Source organism: Balaenoptera borealis (genome assembly GCF_965194805.1).
Source record: "Balaenoptera borealis genome assembly, chromosome: 10".
Lineage (NCBI taxonomy): Eukaryota > Metazoa > Chordata > Mammalia > Artiodactyla > Balaenopteridae > Balaenoptera > Balaenoptera borealis.
Window position 1 is genome coordinate 72,128,263 of NC_138874.1, and position 13,586 is coordinate 72,141,848.

Here is a 13,586-nt window from a genome sequence, read left to right on the forward strand (position 1 = left end):
TTTTAAAGGTATACTGCCAGTTTTTCAAAATGGATGATACCTATTCTCCTAACAGTACTATCAAAGTGGTATTCTTACCCATTGCTGATAGCATACTAAACTGCTACAGTCCCCTGAGGAAAATGATTTTACAGCATAAATCCAGGGCCATAAAAGTTTTGTGCCTTTTGACCTAGCCATCTAACTTCTGGCAATCACCTAAAGAAACAATATTAAATTTGGGAAAACATATACATGTATTTATTCACATACATATATAAAGATGTTACTACAGTGTAATTGAGAACGGAGTAAAACTTATGCAACCTAGATGTCTGAGAATATGGGAATCATTAAATTCTCAAAATCTAGACATGAAATACTATGCAGCCATTTGATAATACTGAAAATGGTACAACAATACAACAAAAAATGCATATCATGAGAGACTAAAGCAAAATTCAAAATTAGCTGCATATAAAATAACAGGAAATACTTCTCACAAAAATAAAAGATGATTATGGTGTTAGTGTGACAGAATTATGCATATTTTTCTCAAACTTTTCCATTAGAGTTGTCATATTAGTTTCATAGTTTAAGAAATAAGCATACTTCTACCTTATCCCAGAAATCAACCAAAGCTGTAAAGTCCCATTTCTTAGAATATGCCACATTGTATTTCAGAATAGCATCCTATGGAAAAAGCATAAACAAAATGTCATGATATAGTAAAGTGAATTATTTATGACCAGCCTGTCTCCTTTATGAACTATTTCCAGTATATTTCTTAATGTTGGGCAAGCTTCTCCTACCATTAGCTACTCCACATCAGTAACTATGCAAAAAAAAACCGCATACTAATTTATTATTCACTTAAGAAAAATGAGATTAGAAAGCTCAAGTAACAGGGGGAAAAACATAATTACTCTAAAACATGCCCTCTAAACAGAGGCGGTATAATTCAAGTGGACAAAAATTGGATCTTAGGGATAAAAAAAGTAAATATTACAGTGACTTTTGGTCTTCAACAGGGTCACACTACATGTACAGATACACTGCACATTAGCATTAAGATTTCATTAGGAGAATAAATTAGGAAAAAATATCTAAAAAGTCTCCCTGGGGAAGAGAGCAATAATGAAAAAAAGACTGAGAAACATTAGCTTAAAGCCAAAAATGGTCTTTTTTCCTTTACTATTAGCTATTTTTATAAGCTACATAGAAATGGTTATCTTTCCCCATTAGTCCATGTAAATTACGTATTTTTGTAAAAAGTTAGACTAGTGCGCCATCTACTGGTGTAATTTTCAACTGTCTGAACAGGCAGTACTTCCTGGTTACCAGAGTGGGGTAGGCATACGACAATCCATTAGTTATGCAAAAAGAATTATTATTTACAATTATATTTTATCTCATCCTTTAAAATTTCTATTTTGATTATCTTTTATAATATATATTAAATTACTAAAGTAATAAATACATAGAATTTATAAAAAACCATTTATAACTCTAATACACACCCCCAAATTTTTTTACTGAAGGCATATTAAGTCTGAAAGACACTGTGTTAGATTATTATTATAAACCTTCCAAATTTCCTCAGAATTGATGAAGTTTTTAAAAATTAACACTCTGCCAAAGAGCCTCCTGAAAAATACTTCATGCCACATAAATTATCACCAAGCAGCTAGGTTAAATAATAAGCCAACAAAATGTCTTTTATCTACTTGGAATAAGAAGATACCCAAGTTCCGGGGCTTCCCTGGTGGCGCAGTGGTTAAGAATCCGCCTGCCAATGCAGGGGACACGGGTTCAAGCCCTGGTCTGGGAAGATCCCACATGCCGCAGAGCAGCTAAGCCCATGCACCACAACTACTGAGCCTGTGCTCTAGAGCCTGCGAGCCACAACTACTGAGCCCACATGCCACAATTACTGAAGCCCGTGCGCCTAGAGCCTGTGCTCTGCAACAAGAGAAGCCACCACAATGAGAAGCCCGCGCACCGCAAAAAAGAATAGCCCCCACTCGCCGCAATTAGAGAAAGCCCGCGCACAGCAACAAAGACCCAACGCAGCCAAAAATAAATAAATAAAAAATAAATTTATGAAAAAAAAATAGCGATGTCTATCAACGGGTGAATGAACAAACAATGCATATACTGGAAAAAGCTACTGATACATTCAACAACACAGATGAAACTCAAAGATCTTCACCTAAGTGTAAGAAGCCAGACACACTAGCATACATAATACATGATTCCATTCATATAAAATGTAAACCGATCTATAGTGTAAAAGAAAAAAGAAAAAGAAGAAGCAGATCAATAGTTGCCTGGGGCCAGTACAGAAAGAGGAAACTGACCGCAAATGAGTAAGAAGAATCTTTGCAGGGTGACAGGAATGTTCTGTATCTTTACTGTAGTGGGGGCTTCAAGTGTAAATGCAAATGTCAAACCTCATCAAATTACATTCTTTAAAAGGACGTACTTTCTTATATGCAAATTATTCCTCAAAGTTGGTAAGGAAAAACATTCTAAATAGCATTTACACTCTAATCTTTAATGGAGTTGTGTAATTAGCATTGACTCCTAACTAACATTTACTTTTACTTCAGTCTTCAAGTCTCAGAAGTAGTCCACCAAGAGATCTCCTATCACCAGAAAAGCTGGATGCTACTCTATACAGTATTCTTAGCTGAGTGACTTTTTTTTAGTTCATAATTCATAATAAGCACAATGAGTTAAAGCAGAAAGAAGTTCATTCTTTGCAAATTACCAGACACATTATTCATAGAAATATTACAGTGTAGATCAACTTTTGAGGACACTGTTCCTTTTTTACGTTTTTAACATCTCTAATCCCTCTTAATTCAACATCAAATGGCATAAAAACAGCAAAAATATTATTATATTCAATAAGAGGGATTTAATGTTTCCCCCTCCCTCTCGTAGTGTTCTTTTAGCAAAGGAAACAATTACCATAAACAGAAGAAAATCTCGGTGGATTACTGTTCTGTTGAATCTACCGTAAAATAAACAAGAAAGGGAAATTCAGACTAAAGCAATTACCCCTTCCTAAGGTAATCATGGCGCACTAAGGAATTGCTAACAGAGGCAAGCAGCAATGTAATTTAGAACACTATGACTATTCTGCATTTGTGTTTAAAGAAAAAATACGTAAATTCTTAAATAATCCTGTTTGTAAGGCCATGAAGGCCCTAAGTCAGTGTTTTTCAAATGGAGTCTGGATAGTATTCTTGATTGGCCTGCTTGTGTTTGTGAGTATATAATTGTGGTTTTGGAATGAATACAAAGGCCAAAAAACAACACACTGTAGAAATGAAAGCTGGTACTTCAAATACATAAAAATGGTGGAGAGAGAGAGCGATCCTAAGATGCACTGCAGTATAGGAATGCCGAAGTCATAAAAACCTGGACCAAAGTGGTCACCATCATACTTATTCGCAAGCTGATGTTCTGCATACGGATCCCATCTTTGCCTCTACCAACAACCACCAACTGTTTGTGATTAGTTAAAAAAAAAAAAAAAAAAAAGTAGTAAATACAAAACAAAGAATGTTTTCTTTATACAGTATTTTTTTTTAAGTTTCTCAGCATACTATTTTAAGGCTCAGGTCAGTGTTTAAAAATCTGTGCAAAAAGGAAATGCTGATTACAAATTGTTTTGACTGTGATAATGAACACAACTCAAATTATGGGTCATAATGCTTAAAATGGAAAAAATCAAATTGATATAGCTGGATACTATAAAGAGTTTATATTTAGCTTTACGTTTAAACATACGTAATTAACATATTAACAATAAGTAAAGTCTGGCAGACCCTGAGAATTTCTCCCATTTAAAAGAATTACAAGATTGAGAAACACTGTCCCTAAGAAATAAAATTTTCAAAATATATTATGGTACAACTTATCACTGTTTTTCATGTTAAGGAAAAAAAGAGCTAAGGAAAAAAAAAGGAGCGACAGGAAAGGTATAGAAAGTTTAAGAATAACTTGTAAGTATGTAACAGGGAAGAGCCAAATCTGACTACATGTTGGATCTGTTTCTTTTACTTTAACCTTTGCTTTCCAGCTGCTTTGGTTCACTAAAAGGATACTGCCTATACGTAATGGCTGGCTCAGGGAACCGTGCCCCTCTGTCTGAATGTTAAACCAAAGTGCCTTTGTTCAGGGAAGCATCCTGACCCTGTCCAACTGTGAATATCTGCAAGAAAGAAGAAATTAACACATCTCCTCCCTGAGGCTGGCCATTCCAGGGGATATTTGCAAAACTTATGGCCTTTTTACTTTACTTCCTCATCTCCTCCCCCTCTCTGTTCTATAAAAGAAACTGACATCCAAACCCCGATAAGATGGTTTTTTTGGAGACATTAGTCTGCCATCTTCTTGGTCTGCCAGCTTTCCGAATAATTCCGAATAAAGTCATATTCCTTGCCTCAACACCTCATCTCCTGATTTATTTGCCTGTCATAAGGCGAGCAGAGTGAGCTTGGACTCGTTAACAATAAATAAATGAAAACAACAGTATTAAACCTGAGAAACTGTACACAACAAATTAAGTCTCTCAAAGAAAATGAAACCCATTTTCACAGAAGTATAAAAAAATCTGTTTATAGTTATAAAAACTTTAAAAATTTATATAAGGCTATAGTGCCAAAAATAAACATATACTCACTCATATTTTAAATATTAAAAAAAACAATCTGATGGTTGCCCTTACAGTCTTAAATGAAATATTTTTTAAATCAAAAATTGAATTATTGCCAAAATATAAGATTAATAAATTATGAAACTGCTAGAAGCTATATTAAGAGCAATAAAAAGTAGAATGCTTAATGTATACTTTAATCATTAGGAAACTCAGCTTCCCTTCGGGCAAACAATGCTGAAGTCATAATTCTTCCCTGATTTACTTTTAAAGACATTTCAGAAGTATGATAATTCCAAAACAAAAATAAAACAGAAGCCAGGACCAAAGGAAACTGGATGGGGAATCAAGAAACAGAGGTCTTATTCCTGGTTCTCCAAATTATTCTGTGTGGCTCCAGGCAAGTCATTTACAACTCTTAATTCTTCTACTCATTTCCTAGTGATGGAGTGTAAACCAAGAATGTCTCTAAAGAGAGTTCCTCAGGAAGCAAGCACTTAGCATATAAATAATGCTGTTACCTGAGTCTATTAAAGATCAAAAAATGTCTCTGAGGGAGGACACCAGGGCCCATCTCTAAGAACTACATGTAAGAGACAAGAATAGCGAAAGAACACACCTTCAGGTTTTGGGGTCGACTGAATTTGTTGAGAAGTGCAGTCTGAATGAGCTCCCACCGGCTCCCTGCAGTTCGCTCACCATTCTTTAAGGAAAAGAAAAACATGAGGAAACTATTCCAAGTTTTTTTACATGGTAGAATCAGAAGTCAAACAGCAAGTATTAAAATACCTTTCAGAGACTAAAAGAACATCAGTTCTGTTCAGTTTTGTTCTTACCTCATCTTCCACCGGGTACAAGTTTTGTTCTGAACAAGGCATCTTAACATGCTTGTTGTCCCACAAATCTTTAAAATGTGTTGGGAAAGGTTTAGGAACTTCTCCTGCTCGCAAAAGATCTACCTGAAATACAAGAAAACTGTAAGTGCATAAAAACTAGGCATATCTCTTGTACAAAATAATCCAAAGAAAGCAGCCAAAGCAAATGTTATAAAATACAGACCAGCTCCTAGGCAAGAAATCTCATGTCTTTTTCAGTTGTTCCCCCTCCTTACTTCCAGTTAATCAGTTTCCAAGTCACCATGTCCTGGGCATTCTATCTTCATCCCATCCAGCCCCCAACCGCCCCCCACCCCCCGTCCTCATTATTCATTGCCTGAATTTCTGGCAACAGCTTTCTATCCCTCTCCCTAACTCCAACTACTCCCAGACACATTCATCCCCCATAAAACCCTTATCCCCACTTGGGAATAACAGTATGTTTCTAAAGTATCCCCAAGTTTCTAATCCTATAATGGCTCCCCTCTGCCTATACTTTGATTCTAAATGATTTCAGTTTTTAACATCCTCTCTTACTGCAAACACTATCTGGGTAAACATCTATTCTGATCTTCAAGACTCAGCTCAATCTTCATTTCCTCTAAGAAGTCTTTAAAAACTTTCTAATAGGGCTTCCCTGGTGGCGCAGTGGTTGAGAATCTGCCTGCCAATGCAGGGGACACGGGTTCGAGCCCTGGTCTGGGAAGATCCCACATGCCGCAGAGCAACTAGGCCCGTGAGCCACAACTACTGAGCCTGCGCGTCTGGAGCCTGTGCTCCGCAACAAGAGAGGCCGCCATAGTGAGAGGCCCGCGCACCGCGATGAAGAGTGGCCCCCACTTGCCGCAACTAGAGAAAGCCCTCGCACAGAAACGAAGACCCAACACAGCCATAAATAAAATAAATAAATAAACCCAAAGTTTAAAAAAAAAAAAAAAAAAAAAAACTTTCTAATAGGCAGTAAGTGTATTCTCTCTTGTTTTATTAGATCATTATCATACTAGAGCACACTTTTTTCCCTTCCCCCACTAGACTCTAAACTTCTTGAGGATAGTAATTATATGAACTTTGTATTTTGAATATTTGCAACAGAGCCTGACATATGTGTTTCTAATACGTATAAGTGTTTACATACATACAGTTGACGCTTGAACAACACGGGTTTGAACTGCATGGGTCCACTTATACAACGATCTTTTTCAATGAATACGTACTACAGTACCACACAATCAGCAGTTGATTGAATCTGTGGATGTGGAAACTCGGATATGGAGGGCCAACTGTAAAGTTATACTTGGCTTTTGGACTGCCCAGAGGGTTGGCACCCCTAACCCTCGAGTTGTTCAAGGGTCAACTGTATATGTAAATATACACACATATGTATACGTACGTATGTGTGTATATGTATGCATATATATACACATGCTACTTATAATAAGCATTAAGTAAATGTCTGAGGAAAAAGATACTTTAAAACAAAATAGCTTTACATTTTGCCTAATCTGGACATTTCATATAAATGGAATCATACAAAATGTGACCTTTTGTGCCTGGCCTCCCACTTAGCATAATGTTTTCAAGGTTCATCCATGCTATACCATAAATCAGAATTTCACTGTAGATCATCAAATAATCACATAAATAAATATAAAATTTCAAATGTAAGATGCTATAAATGAGAGGTTCATAGCGTCATAAGAACCTTTCTAGACAATTTTAACTTATCTGGTAAGCTTAGGGAAGGCTTCGAGGAAGTAGCAATTGAGCTCAACTCCAAAGGATAAAAAGAAGTAGGAAAAGGCGGAAGAAACAAGAAAAGGGAATAGCCTTGAAAAGGGAAAGCTGCTGTCAAATAGGCAGCTTCATTAAAAGTCTGCAACCCGCGCTTCCCTGGTGGCGCAGTGGTTGAGAATCTGCCTGCTAATGCAGGGGACATGGGTTCGAGCCCTGGTCTGGGAAGATTCCACATGCCGTGGAGCAACTGGGCCCGTGAGCCACAACTACTGAGCCTGCGCATCTGGAGCTTGTGCCGCAGCAAGAGAGGCAGCGATCGTGAGAGGCCCACGCACCGTGATGAAGAGGGGCCCCCGCTTGCCGCAACTAGAGAAAGCCCTCGCACAGAAACGAAGACCCAACACAGCCAAAAATAAAATAAATAAATAAATAAAGACCCAGTATAAGTGTAATTTCATTAAAAAAAAAAAAAAAAGTCTGCAACCCAAGATAAATAAATTTATAGGCCATTTATATAGATAACCATTAAAACCATGAGTGTGTATAAGACTACCCCGAGAGAGAAGGAGAAGATAAGAGGACCTATGAAAAAGCTTTGGGGAACTCCAACGACCATTTAAGGGCCACATATAGAAAAAAAGCTAAAAGGAACATAAGAAGTGGCTTAAGGAGGTAGGAAGAAAATCACGATTATATAGTGTCAAGGAATCCAAAGGATGAGAATATTCCAAGGAGGAAAGAATAAAGAATGGTCAAAAGTGGCTGAGTCATCAATCATGCCAAAAGTATTTTCACCTCCATATGAGGATCCCAAAAGTGATTCTGTAAAGATGTTCCATGTAATCTGAGGTGACAAAAACAGGTACCAGTAGAGGTTCACACACAGGGGAACATATATATAAGAATATGCTTTGGATGTCTGTCTGTCTAAATGTGTGTGTGCATGTGTGTAGTGCATGCACCTACATGTGTTTGCCTTATGTGTGTACATGTTGGTGTGTGAATGTGTGTGCATGCATGCATTTACAGATAATCAAGCACTGACTATTATGTCCATGCAATTTCAGATTGCCTTACATTTCTAACGCTAAATATCAGCTTTACTTTATTACTTCAACTTCTGTAACTATTAATATCTGGCATCTTAGAAATGTAACTAAGGACTGTCTATCTAATAACTATTAATTATACATATATCATATTACCATATTCAGGAAAAAGAATCTAGAAGAAAATACACCAAATTGTTAAACTCTGGGAATAGGACTGAGAGACACTTGGGTTTTCTGAGGTATTCACTTTCACATAACAGTTGCTTTTTTCTTTTTTTCCATTGAGCCTATATTACTTTTGTAATAAAATAAAACTTTTATAAATTCATGGATATCTAACAATAAATAAACAGTAGTTACAGAGATTAAGTAATGATGGTATAAGATGCTTCAGGTTTTCTTTGTGGGTAGTGGGAGAGAGGAAGCAGGAAAAGTCAAAATATCACTTACTTCCCTCGATCAACCTTTTCTCCAAATCTTCACCATTAACATCTTGTCAGTCATCCAAGTCTTTTCTTAATTTTACACACATTAGCAATGCCTCCTTTCCCCTTATCACCCATACTTAAGAATTCACCATGTCCTATCAATATTACCTCAAAACAATGCAAGCATTTATTCTTTTTTATTCCCACGGTTATTACCCTGTCTCAGTTATTTCCAAACTTTTTTAAATAGCAGAACTCTTTTTTTCCCTAAGAAATCTGATACAAAATCATTATATTTAAACATAAGCTATTTAAATAAATATAATTTTTACAGTAACTTTACATACTCTAACATCAATAGCAATGAGACTACTTTAAGGGCTATAAAATCTGAAATCAGGAGTTAGAGATGACAGCTAAAGCTTATATCAACCTACTATTTATATCTCTTATCCAGTATTAAGAAAATCCTATTCACACACCAAAATAGTTGCAAATGGTAACCTTTTTTAACTGTTATTTTGATGCTTAAGGAAATTCTTCAGTCAAACAGCAGTGGCAAGACAACCTTGATTCTATGAGCTGCATAAAAATGAGTTCTCTTGGTAAAATCTGCTGGTTAAAATACGGTATCAAGCATTTTAAAATTTGAGTGCATTTGTTAGTTCTTTTACTACAGGTTTTCCATAGCTAAAAATATAATTTAGAAAAGAAATGTGAGTCAATTTCAAAAGAACCCCTGAACCACTTCCATGCAGCACAATTTGATAATTATTGTTTCTTTACTTTTCATCTCTTATCTGAGCTCTTACATTACCTTCCCCTGTTTCCAATGCATCCTCACTTCAGTTTTCCTTACCTATACCTGTCTGATCAATCTTGCTATACATACAGTACAACTCTTGTCTACACAGACATTTTAATGAGTTCCAATTCTTATAGACTCAAGTCCAGTTCCTGGCACCTGAAGCCCTCTACAATATGGACCCAATCCACCTTTCAAGTCTTCTCTTCTACCATTTCCCATCCAAATTCTCAGTTCTAGCAAATCAATTGTTTTTCATTTCTAAAACAAATAGTTTTTAACTACACAGCCTTTTCCTATACAGGTTATGTATCTGTCTGGAATTCCCTTGCCTTACTAAATTAACTCCACCTCAGAAATTTCTGCTCATCTTTAGGAGCTCAGTCAAACCCCACCACCCTGCTCAATGTTGCTGCTACCTATGTTAATAAATTCTACACTTCAAAATATTTAATCACATGTAGACTAAGTTGTACAAGAAAAGGGATTTTTTTTAAGTAGCCCCTGTGAAATCTCATACAGAGTCTGACTAATAAATGAGATGAATATTTAATCCTCTATGGGGTTTTTTTGTTTTTTGTTTTGGCCATGCCACACGGCTTGTAGGATCTTAGTTCCCTGACCAGGGATCAAACCCAGGCCCACAGCAGTGAAAGTGCTGAGTCCTAACCATCCTAACCACTGGACCACCAGAGAATTCCCAAGACATGAATATTTAAAACTATTCTATGAGTAGTAGAAATCTTCTAAAATTGGATTATGGTGATGGTTGCCTAAGTCAGTAAATTAACTAAATATGGGCTTCCCTGGTGGCACAATGGTTAAGAATCCACCTGTCAATGCAGGAGGGACAGGGGTTCGAGTCCTGGTCTGGGAATATCCCACATGCCACGGAGCAACTAAACCCATGTGCCAAAACTACTGAGCCTGCGCTCTAGAGCCCGTGAGCCACAACTACTGAGCCCCTGTGCCACAACTACTAGAGCCTGCGCACCTAGAGCCCGTGCTCCGCAACAAGAGAAGCCACCACAATGAGAAGCCTGAGCACCGCAACAAAGAGTAGCTCCCACTCACTGCAACTAGAGAAAGCCCATGCGAAGCAATAAAGACCCAACGCAGCCAAAAATAAATAAATAAAATTTTTTAAAAAATTAACTAAATAGCACTGAATTGAGTACTTAAAATGGGTTAATTTTATATACCTCAATAAAGTTGTTGTTGTTGTTGTTTTTAAAAAAAAAGAACCCATGGACAGTGTGAAAGAGGTTACCCAGGGGTTAGTTAGGAATGGGAAGTTATTGTTTAGTAGGTAGAGTTTCTGTGTGGGAAGATGAAAAATTTCTGGAAATGAATAGTGGTAATGGTTGCACAACATTGTGAATGGACTGAATGCCACTGAAATGTACACTTAAAAATGGTTAAGATGGTATATGTATAACCACAATTTTTTAAAATAAGGTTTGTTTTAAAAATGTTGAGTTTGAGATACCTGTGGGACAGTGATGGAGATGTCTAGAAGAATCTAAAGCTCAGAAAAGAGGGTAAAACTGAAGAATGATTTGAGGATATTGAACCACATACAACTTTGAATTTTAGTACCTAACATGTAGTGGGTACTCAATAAATATTGTCAATTGAATTTTTTTTTAAATCCAATAAATTTTCTTAAAAATACAGAAAAATTCAATTTCCTCACCAGCTAACAATGATTCATCTTATGGATTTATTAAGTACCATGTTAAGTAAGCTATCATTATATTTCTCCATCCTGTAGAATTCTCAGTACTTTATATATGCAGAAAAGAGAAGCACTTTCTATGCTTTGGTCTGTTTTTCACATTTATAAGTATCAGAATAAATTAAGACTTAGCATCTTCTCTCTTTATAGGTAAGAGGTAACACCTACCCGAATAGTCACTGTGTGATTGGCAGATGGTCTCAACGGAGGCAGCCGGATCCCACACCTTGGCATTCTTCTCATCTCCTCAATAGGAGTTCCAAGCCATTTCTTATCTGGAGAAAGGTGAGGTGGAATGTATTTAGGGATCTTCCTTTCTGTTCTTTGATGTTTGATTTCACATTGTTCTTTTCTAAGATCAAAACAAATGTATTCAGTCACAAACCACTTACCGTTTAAATTTACTTAGATACACAAGTGAAAAAACTTACCCAGAACGTTATTGTTTAAAATGTGCCAAACTTGCTCTTTCTCCTTGGTATTTAGAAAAAAAACAAAACAAAACAACAAAAAAACCTTATAAGGTTTACAGTAAAACCCAAGAGCTTATTTTCAATACTCTGTGGAAGGAATTTCCAAACACACGTAAACCACCTTCTGAAAAAAGGGACCATGTAAAAATATGTACACTGCCAAATGAGTCATGATTCACAGTATCAGCTACTTCTCAGGACTCTAGACAGTAATTTTCAATGAAGTGAACTTACTATGGCATGCTTGCCATAAAAGATCACAAAAATTATGGAGTAGGCTTTACGATATCATATGGGATAATTGCATAAATAAAATTTTTACATTTACATTTTTTTTGTAATCAGACTGGGATTTAAATCCCAGCTTTACCACCCACAAGTTACATAATTTCAGTGAATTCTCTAACCCAAATCTCAATTTTCTCATTTGTGAAGTGAGTACAATAACACCTGCCTGCCTGTTAAAGCATTAGAGAAGGTGCATATACAATGGCCTAAGAAAACAGCAGTTACTATCATATTTATGTTCTAGTAATTCCCATAAATCTCCGAAGGAAGTTCATGAAACTAAAGTCTGATTATTTATTTACTCCTTGCTTTCTGTTTCTAGGATTTTTAGAATTTAACATTTTGAACCTAGGTTTAAGTTTAGCATAAATAGTTAACAAGAAAGACAACTATTTCTTTGCTTCAGTGTAAACCATAACTTTGTTAAACCCCCCTTACAAAATTATAAAACATGTTACACTACTGAAGATACTCTTGATGGCAAAAATTACCTTTTGTCCTCTGCTTTCGGCATTCTCATGAAATGATCCGTGATTTTAGAATCCTTTTTCCCATGTTGCTTAGAATTTCTGCACTCTACATTCAGGCTAGAAGTACTTCCAGGTAGTTTGACATTTAAATCATTCATTCCAGCGCGACTCTCTCCTTCAAATTGGAAATGTAATCGAATCTCACCTCCCTTAGCAGAGGACCGTTTCCTCAATTCAGTGTCAGCTTCTCTTACTTGGAACCTTGAAGGTTTATTTGCTGTTTGGGTGGAACTATCTTCCTGTTCATCAAAACCTGGACTTGTCTCTTCATCTGCTTCTGAGTCCTGACAACTATTTTTGGAATTATCTACATCCATTGGTGACTCGGGTTCACTTTCTTTCTCAAATGCAGGAGAATTTCCTAGGCTACTTTCTTGTCTACTCAATTTGTTGGCATTTTTCAGTCCAGTACCAACATCCTCAGAGCCGATATCTGACAAGGGGCTCTCTGGCACCACGTCTGTCTCTTCCTGCTGACACCCTGCACAGTCTTCGGCGGGATGGCAAGCTTTGCTGCACTTCTGGTGGCTTCTGGCTTCTACACCCTGTTCATCTTCTGTTGTCTGTTTTGCATTCGCAAGCTTTATAGGTGTCAAAAATTGTTGATTATCTCTACTCTCCTCACTATTTGTGTCGCTGTGATCATCATTTTGGGGTGACTGATCAATGTTAGCATTACTGAACTGCTCTGGTACCAGAGTTACTATTGGAGGTTCACTTTCCAAAAGCCGCTCTGAATGTTTCCCTTCCTTTTGCCACTTACAGATAGCTGCAGTCTGATGCTGGTTCAAATATTGTGTACTTTTTTCAACTGGTGATTTATCAAAACCTAGCTGAGAAACATTTTCTAATTTTTCCATGTTATGTTGATAAAAGTTATCTTTCTGTACAGAACTCATCATGGATTCTTCTCTTGTGTTGTTGTTTTCTTTACTATGCAAACTACAAAAGAATAGAAAGAATGATACAACAGAACTTATGATACAACAGAAAGAAGTTATGACGCAAAAAATCA

General features: G+C 36.5%; 1 protein-coding gene across 4 annotated transcripts in view; it reads right to left on the reverse strand.

Moving 5' to 3' along the window:
• Window positions 1-13,586, reverse strand: part of PARG (poly(ADP-ribose) glycohydrolase) — a 112,798-nt gene that overhangs the window by 92,066 nt on the left and 7,146 nt on the right. For 3 of the 4 annotated variants that reach the window (XM_082339422.1, XM_082339419.1, XM_082339421.1), the window contains exons 3-7: window positions 12,533-13,513; window positions 11,445-11,632; window positions 5,485-5,603; window positions 5,268-5,351; window positions 598-672 (exon numbers count right to left, since the gene is read on the reverse strand). In XM_082339422.1, the coding sequence (XP_082195548.1) occupies window positions 598-672; window positions 5,268-5,351; window positions 5,485-5,603; window positions 11,445-11,632; window positions 12,533-13,513 (1,447 nt within the window). The remainder of the gene's footprint in view (window positions 1-597; window positions 673-5,267; window positions 5,352-5,484; window positions 5,604-11,444; window positions 11,633-12,532; window positions 13,514-13,586) is intronic. The other variant, XM_082339420.1, reaches the window with a different exon arrangement.